Source organism: Mizuhopecten yessoensis, unplaced genomic scaffold (assembly GCF_002113885.1).
Source record: "Mizuhopecten yessoensis strain PY_sf001 unplaced genomic scaffold, ASM211388v2 scaffold4401, whole genome shotgun sequence".
Lineage (NCBI taxonomy): Eukaryota > Metazoa > Mollusca > Bivalvia > Pectinida > Pectinidae > Mizuhopecten > Mizuhopecten yessoensis.
This window is the reverse complement of record NW_018405528.1, coordinates 14,601-30,260: the sequence shown is the minus strand read 5'-3', so window position 1 is coordinate 30,260 and position 15,660 is coordinate 14,601. Positions and strand designations below refer to the sequence as shown.

Here is a 15,660-nt window from a genome sequence, read left to right as displayed (position 1 = left end):
CCCCAGCGGACCTTTCGAGCGGTTGGGAAGCCCCTACCAGCCGGTATTTATCTTCCGATGAGTAAAAGTAATAATTCATTAAAACAATACACTAAAATATAAATAAAATTTCACAATTGGTAGGTCGATCCACATACGAAGATCTCATAAGACTCTGTATTGGCAGCTTGCAATGAGAAAACCGGATAGCCCCAACGCTCCGATGGCTTGGAATGCCGATTTGACTTTCGTTGACTTACAGGTTGGATATCTGTCGTTCTATTGTCTATACCCTTGTCCAGTACACTGACAGTTTCTGCTACAGCCAGGATCTAACTTCACGAAATTATGTGATGGATCTTTTTCAGAGTCATCCACAATCTCCAGAACAGAATCTTGTCTCTCTGGTTCTAGTGTGCCTGTACCAACAATTGATACAGTTGTTGACATAGTGTTAGTTGACTTGTTGGGCTAAAGGTTTCTCTGTCTGATAGAGTGCATTATTACAACAGGAAGGGGCACAGAACCTGATCCTGAATCAGAATCCTGAGATGAGGAAGTTGGCTCTGAATCTATTCGTTCAGAAGGAATTGATTTTCTGGGTTGTTTAACCTTACGGTTATAATCCTCAGGAAAGGAACATCCAAAAAACGCAATTAAAAGGGAAAACCATGTTCCTATGAAGGATTCATTTGGATCCCTTCTTGGAATCAAATTCAATCTGATAAACGTGAATATCACTATTTGGAATACTAGTTACCAAATAGGTTTCCTGTTCCCAACTATTAGCCAATTTGTTTTCCCATTAAGGCGGGTTTTTCTTACCAGGAGGCAGTGCGACGAGCTCTCTCGTACGAAAACTCCATACGGCCCTGCAGCTGACCTACATAGGATGCCGAATCTACTGCTTCCTTCTTAGTATTGTTTTGAATACGAACACATAATTAAGGACATCCTCGTTAAATCATACAATAAATAATAAGAAAACAAAGAATGTATATAATAGACTAAGCAATATAAGGCAAGCAATATCTACATGGGGAAGTCGCCAGGTATTGGCCGCAGGTCGTTGGTTTTATTCCGGGAACTCCTGCTTTCATCCACCACCAAAACCTGGCACGTCCTTTAATGACAATAGCTGTTAACATGACGTAAAACACAAGGAAACAAATTGAAGATGGGAAAAGTTAGATGGTGTTCCTACATGTATATATATGTTGAATGTGTTATCATTCGAAATCAAACCCTATTGATGATCAAATATATTGTTCTGATAATTGGTGGGTGTTGTTTTTTTGCGTTTTAACTGCATGTTTACATGGAATACGAACAAATAAATAAGGACATTCTCGTTAAATCACACATAATATAATAAGTAAACAAAGAATGTATGTAGTAGACTAAGCAATACTGCAAGCAGTTCTGGGAAAAGCAATATATTATTATAGATATGATGACAATAATATACTTCTTCCTAGCTCTCATCCTGTGTTTTGGTGAGACTAGGGAGTTTGTTTTGTTTTGGTGTTCAATTGAACGCTTGTGAAATAATTTAGGCGTTACACTGTTCATGAGAGTCTTATATAAATGTTGCTGGTGGCCAAAACGTAGGCCAATGTATTCAACGTGTACGAATTTCCTACCATGCTTGATTTATGGGAACTTCGTGGCCGAAAGATGCACAATTCATGTTAGTTGGTGTTATTTAAGCTCAGGACGAAGAACTTTTTTCGGAGACTCTCTAGTAAAGAGTTTGGCAGAAAATATCAATTGGGTTTTCGTAATCATCGAATGGTCTTCATTCAAAAAGTGGTCTTGTACTCTGTTTTCCTATTTGAGGAATACTTTCCTTTTTTTGGTTTGGTGATGAGTTGATAAGTATCCAGTGAAGCCATCTAAACCAGCATCTACTGTTGCTGACGTCTGCCTTCGTGTTTTGTTGTCAACGTCATGGGAACTTGTCATTATCTATAGTAAAAGTGACAGCAACAAGGGTTATTGAATGCATACCAGTGTAGAATGTATATACTCTTAATATTTAATCATACTTCTTATTCTTTTTTTCACTTCAATAAATGTATTGGCGATCTAGCCTTAGAAATATTCAATCATACAGTTATCTGAAGAAAATGAAATATACAGATATATTTTCGTATCAAATAAATAAAGATGAGCTTTGTTTGTCATGATGGTCGATATATTGGATATCAGAAACGAGATTTCCTTTGGCATTTGTCAAGATGCCAATTCCATACATTTAAATGTAAATGAGTAAAAACACCATAACATCTATCACAACGTTTTTTCTGCAAAAACCGGATTATCTTCAAGGAGAACATTAAAAATTCATGAAAACCACAAACAGACCCTTGTTTGCTTTGTTTGATATGTGCTTTCCCTTTCCCTTGGAGCAGCATGGACATATTGGTAATCTGTAAAGATAATATAATCAACAGAACAGCAACAACACCTGGATGTACAGCATATATATGAAATTAAGAAGGGAAATGTTTCTTTACCAAACATGAAAGGATGGATAATGTTTTGAAAGCTCTTCAATTTATTTTTTGCTGCATATCTATATGTTACAGAGTATTTAAGAAAATCCTATTTTAATAAGTTAAAGTTTATCTTGTTGTTCATATTCATATTGTGCAGCTTTTAGAAGGAGGAAGATATTAGAGAAGTTCTGGTATTGTGCTGATATGAATCATCGTGACTTCATGTGTATTATTAGATAAGAACATATATTCACCTCTGAATAAAAAAATCAATGAAACACGACTGCATTTAAGTATTACAAGGATTTCTCGAAAGGTAATTATTTATTAAAATACGGGAAGAAAAATAGTACATTTCTTCCTTGACCTTATTCAATAGCAAACAGCGGCCCTTTCAACAGGTAAGTAGAATTTGTGTCTGTCTGTTTAATATAACACATTTATGCATGTCTGATAAGTTATGATTTCGATTGATTATATTATGATATGTGCTATAAGTTATTTCAAACATAAAAAGTTTTATTTGCACTGTTCAAATCTTGAAAAATTGGAAAACGATTTCACATTCCAATGTCGATTTAACAAACGATGACATAATATCTTTTCAACTTTAATTATTTAAAATGCCAAGTTCGAGTTCTCGGTATTCAAACGCGTTTTCAAGAACCAGTGTGGACGATGGCGTAAAGAAAATATAACCAACCTTAAATATAGAGTTGTAGGCCAGCATTTAGAATGTATTGCAGCAATACCTTAGTTTACAATAGAGCCTTTTCAAAACACCATTAAAACTACGTTTGATTACAAATCTATGAAATTAAATGCACCAGGGCTAATTATAATGTATATTTCTGTGTTAAGATAAAGGACATTTGACATTTTTTATACGATTTATCACACTTACTACTAATATCTTAATGATGTGTATGCTTCATTAAAAGATTTTTTGAAGACAAAAGAAATAAACACATTAATTGTTACTGAGTGACATCTGTTTTGTAAAGCTATAATGATCGTATACCATCATTCTATATAAGGGTGTTAATACACTAGCGTTACTGTTAAGTATACGAAAATGGTACTTTAACACTCACAAAAACCTTGACTGTTCACAGACAAATAACGTCTTTAAAAAATTGGAGTGGCATAGCTTTAGGTTTTAATAATTGGTTTTAATATATATTTCAAAATTATTCTTTATTTTATCCCGCATTACAATATTGTAGAAAGTCAGAAATAAAAGTTTGGATAAACCAATACATTGTCCCAATACTTTTCCGCGATAGGTTTTGATAGCATATCTAATCATCATTTTTCATGTTTGGTTCGTTTGTTCCTGATCTAGGTAGTAATATCTGAAAACGTAATACTCTAACCAATCAAATTATAACACAAAATGTTTGCATCCCTTAATATGTCAAAGTAAAATTAAGTGAATATTTAGCAGCTTTGCTGACAAATAGAAATAGATGTGAAATAGAGACGCTTCCTGTTTACCTTATAGGTGTAGGATAAGTTTATTAATCACGCAATGTAAATTTCAATGTGATATTACGGGATTCAAGTAAGTAGTACAAACTTTGTAGATCCTGAGTGTCTGCAAACAGTGATTAGTTCTCTATCAATAAGGAACCAATCAAAACATTCGGCTACAAATGAATCTTACCAATCTTAATCTTCTTCAAAATGTATAATAAGCCGACGTTTCTTTCTTTCAAACTTTTAGACAAGGAAGTTACGTTTAAGGTTTCAAGTTTATCACCACGATAAAGGAAGAAAATAAACAAACTATTTCATAAGAAAAACCCAATACACTATGCAAAGGTATTTTAAGGTAAGGAAATTTATCAAGGGAATATTTTGGATTAATCTCTATTGAGGGAAACAACTTATCTTGACGTATTTCGATGTAGAAGCAAGCGCCAAACAAATTGCTCCAAATAGCCGTCAACAAGGTTCAGCTAATTCGGATATCAGTGGTAAGTTTTTCAAATATGGATGGATGGATGGATGGTTGGATGGATGGATAGATGGATCGGTCAAGTGTCTAGATACGTTTTTTGTTTATGCAAAAGTAAAGATAATTATATTTTTCTTCCATTTTGAATTTACTTTTATACCTTTTTTGGTAGGATGAGTGATTGCTCTTTTTACTGTTTTGATTGTATATCTTAGTCAACGAATTTGCTTTTTGTGTAATCTTGCAGGTATCACGCCTTATGTATACCGAAAAGTCTATACAAACAGATTTTCTGACAAATATTTCTTTTTCAAAGTATCTGAAAAATTATGCTAGTATTTTCTTTCTTAATTCATATTCTATTCTTTGATTATTTGTATAATAAGTCCAAAGTGCAAAAAGGTTCTACGGGACATTCTTCATCGAAAATATGATGATCATTAAAATTTTAAGGGTGGAGTTTTTCTGTCTTTATTTCGGTAGTTCGTTGGATCAAGTCATTGTATTGTTGAAGTAGATTTAATATGGCACCAACTGGTTTAAATGTATCCCTGTCTAATCTAAATTAACCAAGTGTCTCTCTCTTGTACACCAAACATAAATATAAAGCGATTAAAAGCACTTGCCATGATAATTTTGAAAGTATAAAGCATAGATCATGCTACATATCTATTGTGATTCTTTTTATTTTTTGAAACCTCAAAACAACTAATAGCAGGTCATTTAGATGATTTACTAAGATTTTTTTTCTTATTTTTTTTTTTCATTTAAAACATTATATAAGAGTTATCTCAAAGTGATATAATAGCCACCTAATGTATGTTACACTTCAATAAACATCAAAACAAACACCTAATGTATGTTACACTTCAATAAACGTCAAAATAAACACCTAATGTATGTTGCACTTCAATAAACGTCAAAATAAACACCTAATGTATGTTACACTTCAACAAAAAACAAAATAAACACCTAATGTATGTTACACTTTAATAAACGTCAAAATAAACACCTAAGGTATGTTACACTTCAACAAACATCAAAATAAACAGCTACTGTATGTTACACTTCAACAAACATCAAAATTAACACCGAATGTATGTTACACTTCAACAAACAACAAAATAAACACCTAATGTATGTTACACCTCAACAAACGTCAAAATAAACACCTAATGAATGTTACACTTCAACAAACAACAAAATAAACACCTAATGTATGTTACACTTCAACAAACGTCAAACTAAACACCTAATGTATGTTACACTTCAACAAAAAACAAAATAAACACCTAATGTATGTTACACTTCAATAAAAGTCAAAATAAACACCTAATGTATGTTACACTTTAATAAACATCAAAATAATCACCTACTGTATGTTACACTTTAATAAACGTCAAAATTAATACCTAATGTATGTTACACTTCAACAAACGTCAAACTAAACACCTAATGTATGTTACACTTCAACAAACGTCAAACTAAACACCTAATGTATGTTACACTTCAACAAACATCAAAATAATCACCTAATGTACGTTACACTTTAATAAACGTCAAAATAAACACCTAAGGTATGTTACACTTCAACAAACATCAAAATAAACACCTACTGTATGTTACTCTTCAACAAACATCAAAATTAACACCTAATGAATGTTACACTTCAACAAACATCAAAATAAACACCTAATGTATGTTACATTTCAATAAATGTCAAAATAGCCACCTAATGTATGTGATATAATAGCCACCTAATGTATGTTACACTTCAATCAACGTCAAAATAAACACCTAATGTATGTTGCACTTCAATAAACGTCAAAATAAACACCTAATGTATGTTACATTTCAATAAATGTCAAAATAGCCACCTAATGTATGTGATATAATAGCCACCTAATGTATGTTACACTTCAATCAACGTCAAAATAAACACCTAATGTATGTTGCACTTCAATAAACGTCAAAATAAACACCTAATGTATGTTACACTTCAACAAAAAACAAAATAAACACCTAATGTATGTTACACCTCAACAAACGTCAAAATAAACACCTAATGTATGTTACACTTTAATAAACATCAAAATAATCACCTACTGTATGTTACACTTTAATAAACGTCAAAATTAATACCTAATGTATGTTACACTTCAACAAACGTCAAACTAAACACCTAATGTATGTTACACTTCAACAAACAACAAAATAAACACCTAATGTATGTTGCACTTCAATAAACATCAAAATAATCACCTAATGTATGTAACACTTCAATAAAAGTCAAAATAATCACCTAATGTATGTTACACTTCAACAAACAACAAAATAAACACCTAATGTATGTTACACCTCAACAAACGTCAAAATAAACACCTAATGAATGTTACACTTCAACAAACATCAAAATAATCACCTAATGTACGTTACACTTTAATAAACGTCAAAATAAACACCTAATGTATGTTGCACTTCAATAAACATCAAAATTATCACCTAATGTATGTTACACTTCAATAAACATCAGAATAGCCACCTAATGTATGTTACACTTTAATAAAAGTCAAAATAAACACCTAATGTATGTTACATTTCAATAAATGTCAAAATAGCCACCTAATGTATGTGATATAATAGCCACCTAATGTATGTTACACTTCAATCAACGTCAAAATAAACACCTAATGTATGTTACACTTTAATAAACGTCAAAATTAATACCTAATGTATGTTACACTTCAACAAACGTCAAACTAAACACCTAATGTATGTTACACTTCAACAAAAAACAAAATAAACACCTAATGTATGTTACACTTTAATAAACGTCAAAATAAACACCTAAGGTATGTTACACTTCAACAAACATCAAAATTAACACCGAATGTATGTTACACTTCAACAAACAACAAAATAAACACCTAATGTATGTTGCACTTCAATAAACATCAAAATAAACACCTAATGTATGTTGCACTTCAATAAACATCAAAATAATCACCTAATGTATGTAACACTTCAATAAAAGTCAAAATAATCACCTAATGTATGTTACACTTTAACAAACATCAAAATAAACACCTAATGTATGTTGCACTTCAATAAACATCAAAATTATCACCTAATGTATGTTACACTTCAATAAACGTCAAAATAAACACCTAATGTATGTTGCACTTCAATAAACATCAGAATAGCCACCTAATGTATGTTACACTTTAATAAACATCAAAATAATCACCTACTGTATGTTACACTTTAATAAACGTCAAAATAAACACCTAATGTATGTTACACTTCAACAAACATCAAAATAAACACCTACTGTATGTTACACTTCAACAAACATCAAAATTAACACCTAATGTATGTTACACTTCAACAAACAACAAAATAAACACCTAATGTATGTTACACTTCAACAAACGTCAAAATTAACACCTAATGAATGTTACACTTCAATAACCGTCAAAACAAACACCTAATGTATCATACACTTCAATACACGTCAAAACAAACACCTAATGTATCATACACTTCAATACACGTCAAAACAAACACCTAATGTATGCTACACTTCAATAAACGTGAAAACAAACACCTACTGTATTCTACACTTTAATTACCGTCAAAAACTGAAAAACAATTCTACTTCAACAAACATCAAAATAGACACCTAATGTATGTTGCACTTTAATAAATGTCAAAATAGCAACCTAATGTATGTTACAGTTCAATAATCACCTAATGAATGTTACACTTCAACAAACAGTAGGTGTTTATTTTGATGTATGTTACACTTCAAGAAACGTCAAAATAAACACCTAATGAATGTTACACTTCAACAAAGATCAAAATTAACACCTAATGTATGTTACAGTTCAATAATCACCTAATGAATGTTACACTTCAATAATCACCTAATGAATGTTACACTTCAATAATCACCTAATGAATGTTACACTTCAATAATCACCTAATGAATGTTACACTTCAATAAACGTCAAATCAAACACCTACTGTATTCTACACTTTAATTAACGTCAAAAACTGAAAAACAATTCTACTTCAACAAACATCAAAATAAACACCTGATGTATGTTACACTTCAATCAACGTCAAAATAAACACCTACTGTTTGTTGAAGTGTAACATACCTTAGGTGTTTATTTTGACGTTGATTGAAGTGTAACATACATTCGGTGTTAATTTTGATGTTTGTTGAAGAGTAACATACAGTAGGTGATTATTTTGATGTTTATTAAAGTGTAACGTACATTAGGTGATTATTGAACTGTAACATACATTAGGTTGCTATTTTGACATTTATTGAAATGTAACATACATTAGGCGTTTTTGTCGATGTTTATTAAAGTGTAACATACAGTAGCTGTTTATTTTGATGTTTATTCAAGTGTAACATACATTAGCTGATTATTTTGACGTTTATTGAAGTGTAGCATACATTAGGTGTTTGTTTTGTTGTTTGTCGAAGTGTAACATACATTTGGTTTTTATTTTGATGTTTGTTGAAGAGTAACATACAGTAGGTGATTATTTTGATGTTTATTCAAGTGTAACATACATTAGGCGTTTTTGTCGATGTTTATTAAAGTGTAACATACATTATGTGTTTATTTTGACGTTGATTGAAGTGTAACATACAGTAGGTGATTATTTTGATGTTTATTAAAGTGTAACATACAGTAGCTGTTTATTTTGATGTTTGTTGAAGAGTAACATACAGTAGGTGTTTATTTTGATTTTTATTGAAGTGTAACAAACATTAGGTGTTTATTTTGGCGTTTGTTGAAGTGTAACATCCATTAGGTGTTAATTTTGATGTTTGTTGAAGTGTAACAAACATTAGGTGTTTATTTGGACGTTTGTTGAAGTGTAACATCCATTAGGTGTTAATTTTGACGTTTGTTGAGGTGTAACATACATTAGGAGTTTATTTTGATGTTTATTCAAGTGTAACATACATTAGGTTGCTATTTTGACATTTATTGAAATGTAACATACATTAGGCGTTTTTGTCGATGTTTATTAAAGTGTAACGTACATTAGGTGATTATTGAAGTGTAACATTCATTAGGTGATTATTGAACTGTAACATACATTAGGTTGCTATTTTGACATTTATTGAAATGTAACATACATTAGGCGTTTTTGTCGATGTTTATTAAAGTGTAACATACAGTAGGTGTTTATTTTGACTTTTATTGAAGTGTTACATACATTAGGTGATTAATGAAGTGTAACATACATTCGGTGTTAATTTTGATGTTTGTTGAAGTGTAACATGCATTAGGTGTTTATTTTGATGTATGTTACACTTCATTAATCACCTAATGTATGTTACACTTCAATAAACGTCAAAACAAACACCTACTGTATTCTACACTTTAATTAACGTCAAAAACTGAAAAACAATTCTTAAACATCCATTATAGTTTATAAGGTTAACTCATACAGCTCAAACTTCACTGGCCTCAATTAAAACCTTACTAAACCTCAAAATGTCTGAAACACGTATTTTCTGCTGACGTCATCCAATGTATGTTTTTAGGTAAAGCTGCTCGTTTCCACCTGATAACAACTCGCAACAGCCAAAAGGGTTAAGGAGTAAGACGATGGCAAGTGAAAATGTTTCTGTTGGGGAACAGTTGAGGAACATATTATCGCTTTTAGAAAAAGCTGAACACAGTTTAACCAATGCGAAAACTTTACTTGAACCCTTACTGGGACAGATTCCTGCAAGCACAAATGACGAGCCATTACGAAATATTAAAGGCCGTAAGTACATTGCTTCACCCCCTAACTAAATCGTTACTGTGTTTGCTGGTTAAGGTTTATTATATTATCAACATTTCGAAGATGTATGACGACGCGTGTCGGAAGAAACAAAATGAAAAGCAGACACACCATTACACAAGACAAAATACACCAGAACACCACAGAAAACGCCAGGAAGTCAAGCATTAACCGTGTTTTGAACACACATACTGTGACAAAAAAAAACGGATATTCATTAGGTTGGATAATTTGATAAAGACGGCATTGTATCTACTTACATAGGTCGATACGTGTGTTGTGTTTTCGTCACTACACAGATACCTTCATGATAAGTAACATAAGGCAACTTCGTTATTAGAGTATATGTATATGAAACGTACGAAATGGAGATTTCCTTTAGAATATATCTTTAACGGTAAACAGTGCTAGTTGCGATAAACATATCATTACCATAATTGATACTTTACTTCTTTCTAACACTACATGCTACCAATTCTGTGTGTAGGTACAAGGTCAAGGGCAGATAGTGGCTACACAGAGTCAGTGGATTCTGCAGTTATCAATCGTAAGTATTTATCGCTCAAATGTAAAAGTATTTTTATTTTCTAGAAACACTTAAGATACATCTATGTCATGGCATTGTTCCCTTATATCAAACTTTAATCATTGAGTCATATTTTGACAGGCCTTTGTAAATATCTCGTAAATATGGTTTCCATATAATTATGATTAACAATTTAAAGAAGATTAACGAATACAGTTTTTTTTAAATTACAGTTTGTTTCGAATATTAATATTCAACTTGTTTACAGCTACGTCAGTGACTTCAATTTCGCTTGCCATTGACAATCTTCAAGTAATACCTGAAATATGTCCAAGACCGAAAGTTGAAAATTCTTCTGAGCTCGAGGACATTCAGACACCACCAGTATTAATGCGTTCAAGATCTGAAAGAGACAACCTATCTAATTCAGGACCAGTCCCGTACAGACGTTCCGGCTCGGAACACGATGATCGGTGCAGAAGGAAGGAGTCTGATGAAGAGACCAGTAGTTAAAAAGAAAAAAAATATATCGTTTCGAAACGGTAACATTTACACAATTATTGTTGATAGTAATGTTACAAAACGTTTTTCCCATAACATATAAAATATCTGTGACATTTCACGATGTTTTCATTATCATGATCATCTACTCATTATAACAAACATTTCCTGGAGAAGTGTCATCAGAATTTGTGTTATATACTACCAAAGCGCAACGTGAAAATATAATAAACCACGCGTACTGATGCGTTCAAGATCGGAAGGAGACTATTCATCTAATTCAGGACCAGTCCCGTATAAACGTCCCGGCTCGGAACACGATGACCAGTGCCGTAGGAAGGAGTCTGATGAAGAGAGCAGCACTTAAAAAAGAAATCAAAATAATAATATATTAAGATAAAAAGTATCGTTACGAAACGGTAAAATGTACACAATTATTGTTGATCGAAATGTTACGTTATCTTTTTTACATAAAATATAAAACATCTGTTACATTTTGCGATGTTTTCATTATCATGATGACCTACTCATTATAACAAACATTTCCTGGACAAGTTTCATCAGAATTTGTGTTATATACTACCAAAGCGCAACGTGAACAAATAATATAGAAAGCCGTGTCGAGCACGACGGAGGGCAGAGAGTCGTTCTTCAATTGGCCACGACGCCACAAAATAGGTGGAAGTTGAAAAGAAAATAGACTGACGGGTCAGTATACCTAGATGAGTAAGGACGTTATATCGTTGATGAACAGGATTATAGCGGCACGTTTTCAGCACAGAGTGCAGTCGAATTGACCAGGACCGTACCACACATGTGCAATGTCTTCCTCATGTTTTTCAAAATTTAATCTTAAAAACGAATGTCCACGAACAATCAAAATATTTTAAAAAAGAATGATACTTAAGTACCCTTTTTATAGACCTTCAATAACATGCAGTATTAAACTAGTTAATTAGCAGTTGAGTTGAAAAGCTGAGTGTACCGGAAACAAATGTGTCGACAGCTGAACACAAAATAGAGAGGTGATCCGAATGTGCGGTATACCAATATAGTATAATTGTTCCATTCGGAACACAAACTCAACAACAATCCGGTATTATAACTTTAAAAATTATATATATATTTGAACTAGAACACATGGTATTTTTCTTGAACCTTTATGAATTCATCCACACTGGTAAAATAATGCATATGCACGTGTTTTCCTTGTATGTTTCCTGGTGGTTGTGAGACAACTTGGTCAGGCAGAGGGCCGGGTAAACGGTTGAAATGTCAAATATGTTCAAGTTTTTACAGAGTTTAGTCAGTCAATAAATGTTACAATACATGAAGCTTTGAATTTTGTTCATGCAGGCAACCATCTTAAACTAAGGACCTTGATACGGGTTTGAAAACAATCTCTGTGTTGTGAAGTTTTGTGAGATATTAAATGTCCGTATCCACATAAACCCTACAGTTAAAACCAGTGGCACGAAACAGGCAAGTCCCTTCTTGTTTATATTAATTTAAATTATTTCCAACCACACATACCACATTAGACTTTTTTTACAAAATAGATGTAAAGTAAGAGTGATTTCAAATAAAACTTGGTATTTTTAAACACTTCACACACAGTGTAATGCTCATTAACATTACGTCACATGGAATCTATAGTCGTATAGTCTGTAGGTCCTACTTTGAGACATTGTATTGTGTATCTCATCAGGGCCAATAGTCGTATAGTCTATAGTCCTAGTTTGAGACATTGTATTGTGTATCTCATCAGGGCCAATAGTCGTATAATCTGTAGGTCCTAGTTTGATACATTGTATTGTGTATCTCATAAGGACCAATAGTCGTATAGTCTGTAGTCCTAGTTTGAGACATTGTATTGTGTATCCCATCAGGGCCAATAGTTGTATAGTATGTAGTCCTAGTTTGAGACATTGTATTGTGTACCTCATCAGGGCCAATAGTTGTATAGTATGTAGTCCTAGTTTGAGACATTGTATTGTGTATCTCATCAGGGCCAATAGTCGTATAGTCTGCAGGTCCTAGATTGATACATTGTATTGTGTATCTCATCAGGGCCAATAGTTGTATAGTCTGTAGTCCTAGTTTGAGACATTGTATTGTGTATCTCATCAGGGCCAATAGTTGTATAGTCTGTAGTCCTAGTTTGATACATTGTATTGTGTATCTCATCAGGGCCAATAGTTGTATAGTCTGTAGTCCTAGTTTGATACATTGTATTGTGTATCTCATCAGGGCCAATAGTTGTATAGTCTGTAGTCCTAGTTTGATACATTGTATTGTGTATCTCATCAGGGCCAATAGTTGTATAGTCTGTAGTCCTAGTTTGATACATTGTATTGTGTATCTCATCAGGGCCAATAGTTGTATAGTCTGTAGTCCTAGTTTGATACATTGTATTGTGTATCTCATCAGGGCCAATAGTTGTATAGTCTGTAGTCCTAGTTTGATACATTGTATTGTGTATCTCATCAGGGCCAATAGTTGTATAGTCTGTAGTCCTAGTTTGATACATTGTATTGTGTATCTCATCAGGGCCAATAGTTGTATAGTCTGTAGTCCTAGTTTGATACATTGTATTGTGTATCTCATCAGGGCCAATAGTTGTATAGTCTGTAGTCCTAGTTTGATACATTGTATTGTGTATCTCATCAGGGCCAATAGTTGTATAGTCTGTAGTCCTAGTTTGATACATTGTATTGTGTATCTCATCAGGGCCAATAGTTGTATAGTCTGTAGTCCTAGTTTGATACATTGTATTGTGTATCTCATCAGGGCCAATAGTTGTATAGTCTGTAGTCCTAGTTTGATACATTGTATTGTGTATCTCATCAGGGCCAATAGTTGTATAGTCTGTAGTCCTAGTTTGATACATTGTATTGTGTATCTCATCAGGGCCAATAGTTGTATAGTCTGTAGTCCTAGTTTGATACATTGTATTGTGTATCTCATCAGGGCCAATAGTTGTATAGTCTGTAGTCCTAGTTTGATACATTGTATTGTGTATCTCATCAGGGCCAATAGTTGTATAGTCTGTAGTCCTAGTTTGATACATTGTATTGTGTATCTCATCAGGGCCAATAGTTGTATAGTCTGTAGTCCTAGTTTGATACATTGTATTGTGTATCTCATCAGGGCCAATAGTTGTATAGTCTGTAGTCCTAGTTTGATACATTGTATTGTGTATCTCATCAGGGCCAATAGTTGTATAGTCTGTAGTCCTAGTTTGATACATTGTATTGTGTATCTCATCAGGGCCAATAGTTGTATAGTCTGTAGTCCTAGTTTGATACATTGTATTGTGTATCTCATCAGGGCCAATAGTTGTATAGTCTGTAGTCCTAGTTTGATACATTGTATTGTGTATCTCATCAGGGCCAATAGTTGTATAGTCTGTAGTCCTAGTTTGATACATTGTATTGTGTATCTCATCAGGGCCAATAGTTGTATAGTCTGTAGTCCTAGTTTGATACATTGTATTGTGTATCTCATCAGGGCCAATAGTTGTATAGTCTGTAGTCCTAGTTTGATACATTGTATTGTGTATCTCATCAGGGCCAATAGTTGTATAGTCTGTAGTCCTAGTTTGATACATTGTATTGTGTATCTCATCAGGGCCAATAGTTGTATAGTCTGTAGTCCTAGTTTGATACATTGTATTGTGTATCTCATCAGGGCCAATAGTTGTATAGTCTGTAGTCCTAGTTTGATACATTGTATTGTGTATCTCATCAGGGCCAATAGTTGTATAGTCTGTAGTCCTAGTTTGATACATTGTATTGTGTATCTCATCAGGGCCAATAGTTGTATAGTCTGTAGTCCTAGTTTGATACATTGTATTGTGTATCTCATCAGGGCCAATAGTTGTATAGTCTGTAGTCCTAGTTTGATACATTGTATTGTGTATCTCATCAGGGCCAATAGTTGTATAGTCTGTAGTCCTAGTTTGATACATTGTATTGTGTATCTCATCAGGGCCAATAGTTGTATAGTCTGTAGTCCTAGTTTGAGACATTGTATTGTGTATCTCATCAGGGCCAATAGTCGTATAGTCTGTAGTCCTAGTTTGATACATTGTATTGTGTATCTCATCAGGGCCAATAGTTGTATAGTCTGTAGTCCTAGTTTGATACATTGTATTGTGTATCTCATCAGGGCCAATAGTTGTATAGTCTGTAGTCCTAGTTTGATACATTGTATTGTGTATCTCATCAGGGCCAATAGTTGTATAGTCTGTAGTCCTAGTTTGATACATTGTATTGTGTATCTCATCAGGGCCAATAGTTGTATAGTCTGTAGTCCTAGTTTGATACATTGTATTGTGTATCTCATCAGGGCCAATAGTTGTATAGTCT

At 33.0% G+C, this 15,660-nt stretch overlaps 1 protein-coding gene across 2 annotated transcripts; it reads left to right on the top strand.

Annotated features, from left to right (window-relative positions):
- The first annotated feature begins 2,857 nt into the window (after positions 1–2,857).
- On the top strand, positions 2,858–12,604 carry LOC110448948. Of its 2 annotated transcripts, none has more exons than XM_021495470.1 (4): positions 2,858–2,881; positions 10,019–10,245; positions 10,751–10,810; positions 11,058–12,604. In XM_021495470.1, exons 2-4 carry the CDS (start codon positions 10,083–10,085, stop codon positions 11,300–11,302), a joined length of 468 nt encoding a protein of 155 aa, XP_021351145.1. In that variant the 5' UTR covers positions 2,858–2,881; positions 10,019–10,082; the 3' UTR covers positions 11,303–12,604. The 2 variants fall into 2 exon arrangements, with proteins under 2 accessions (XP_021351145.1, XP_021351144.1); XM_021495469.1 differs by lacking the exon at positions 2,858–2,881 and adding an exon at positions 4,339–4,459.
- The last annotated feature ends 3,056 nt before the right edge of the window (positions 12,605–15,660 follow it).

What these genes read in the sequence shown, in the direction of transcription:
- LOC110448948 (XM_021495470.1), top strand. Translation starts at nt 10,083, where the DNA reads ATGGCAAGTGAAAATGTTTCTGTTGGGGAACAGTTGAGGAACATATTA. An exon ending in ATTACGAAATATTAAAGGCC is followed by an intron (nt 10,246 to 10,750) that starts GTAAGTACATTG and finishes TTCTGTGTGTAG; the next exon opens with GTACAAGGTCAAGGGCAGAT. An exon ending in GGATTCTGCAGTTATCAATC is followed by an intron (nt 10,811 to 11,057) that starts GTAAGTATTTAT and finishes ACTTGTTTACAG; the next exon opens with CTACGTCAGTGACTTCAATT.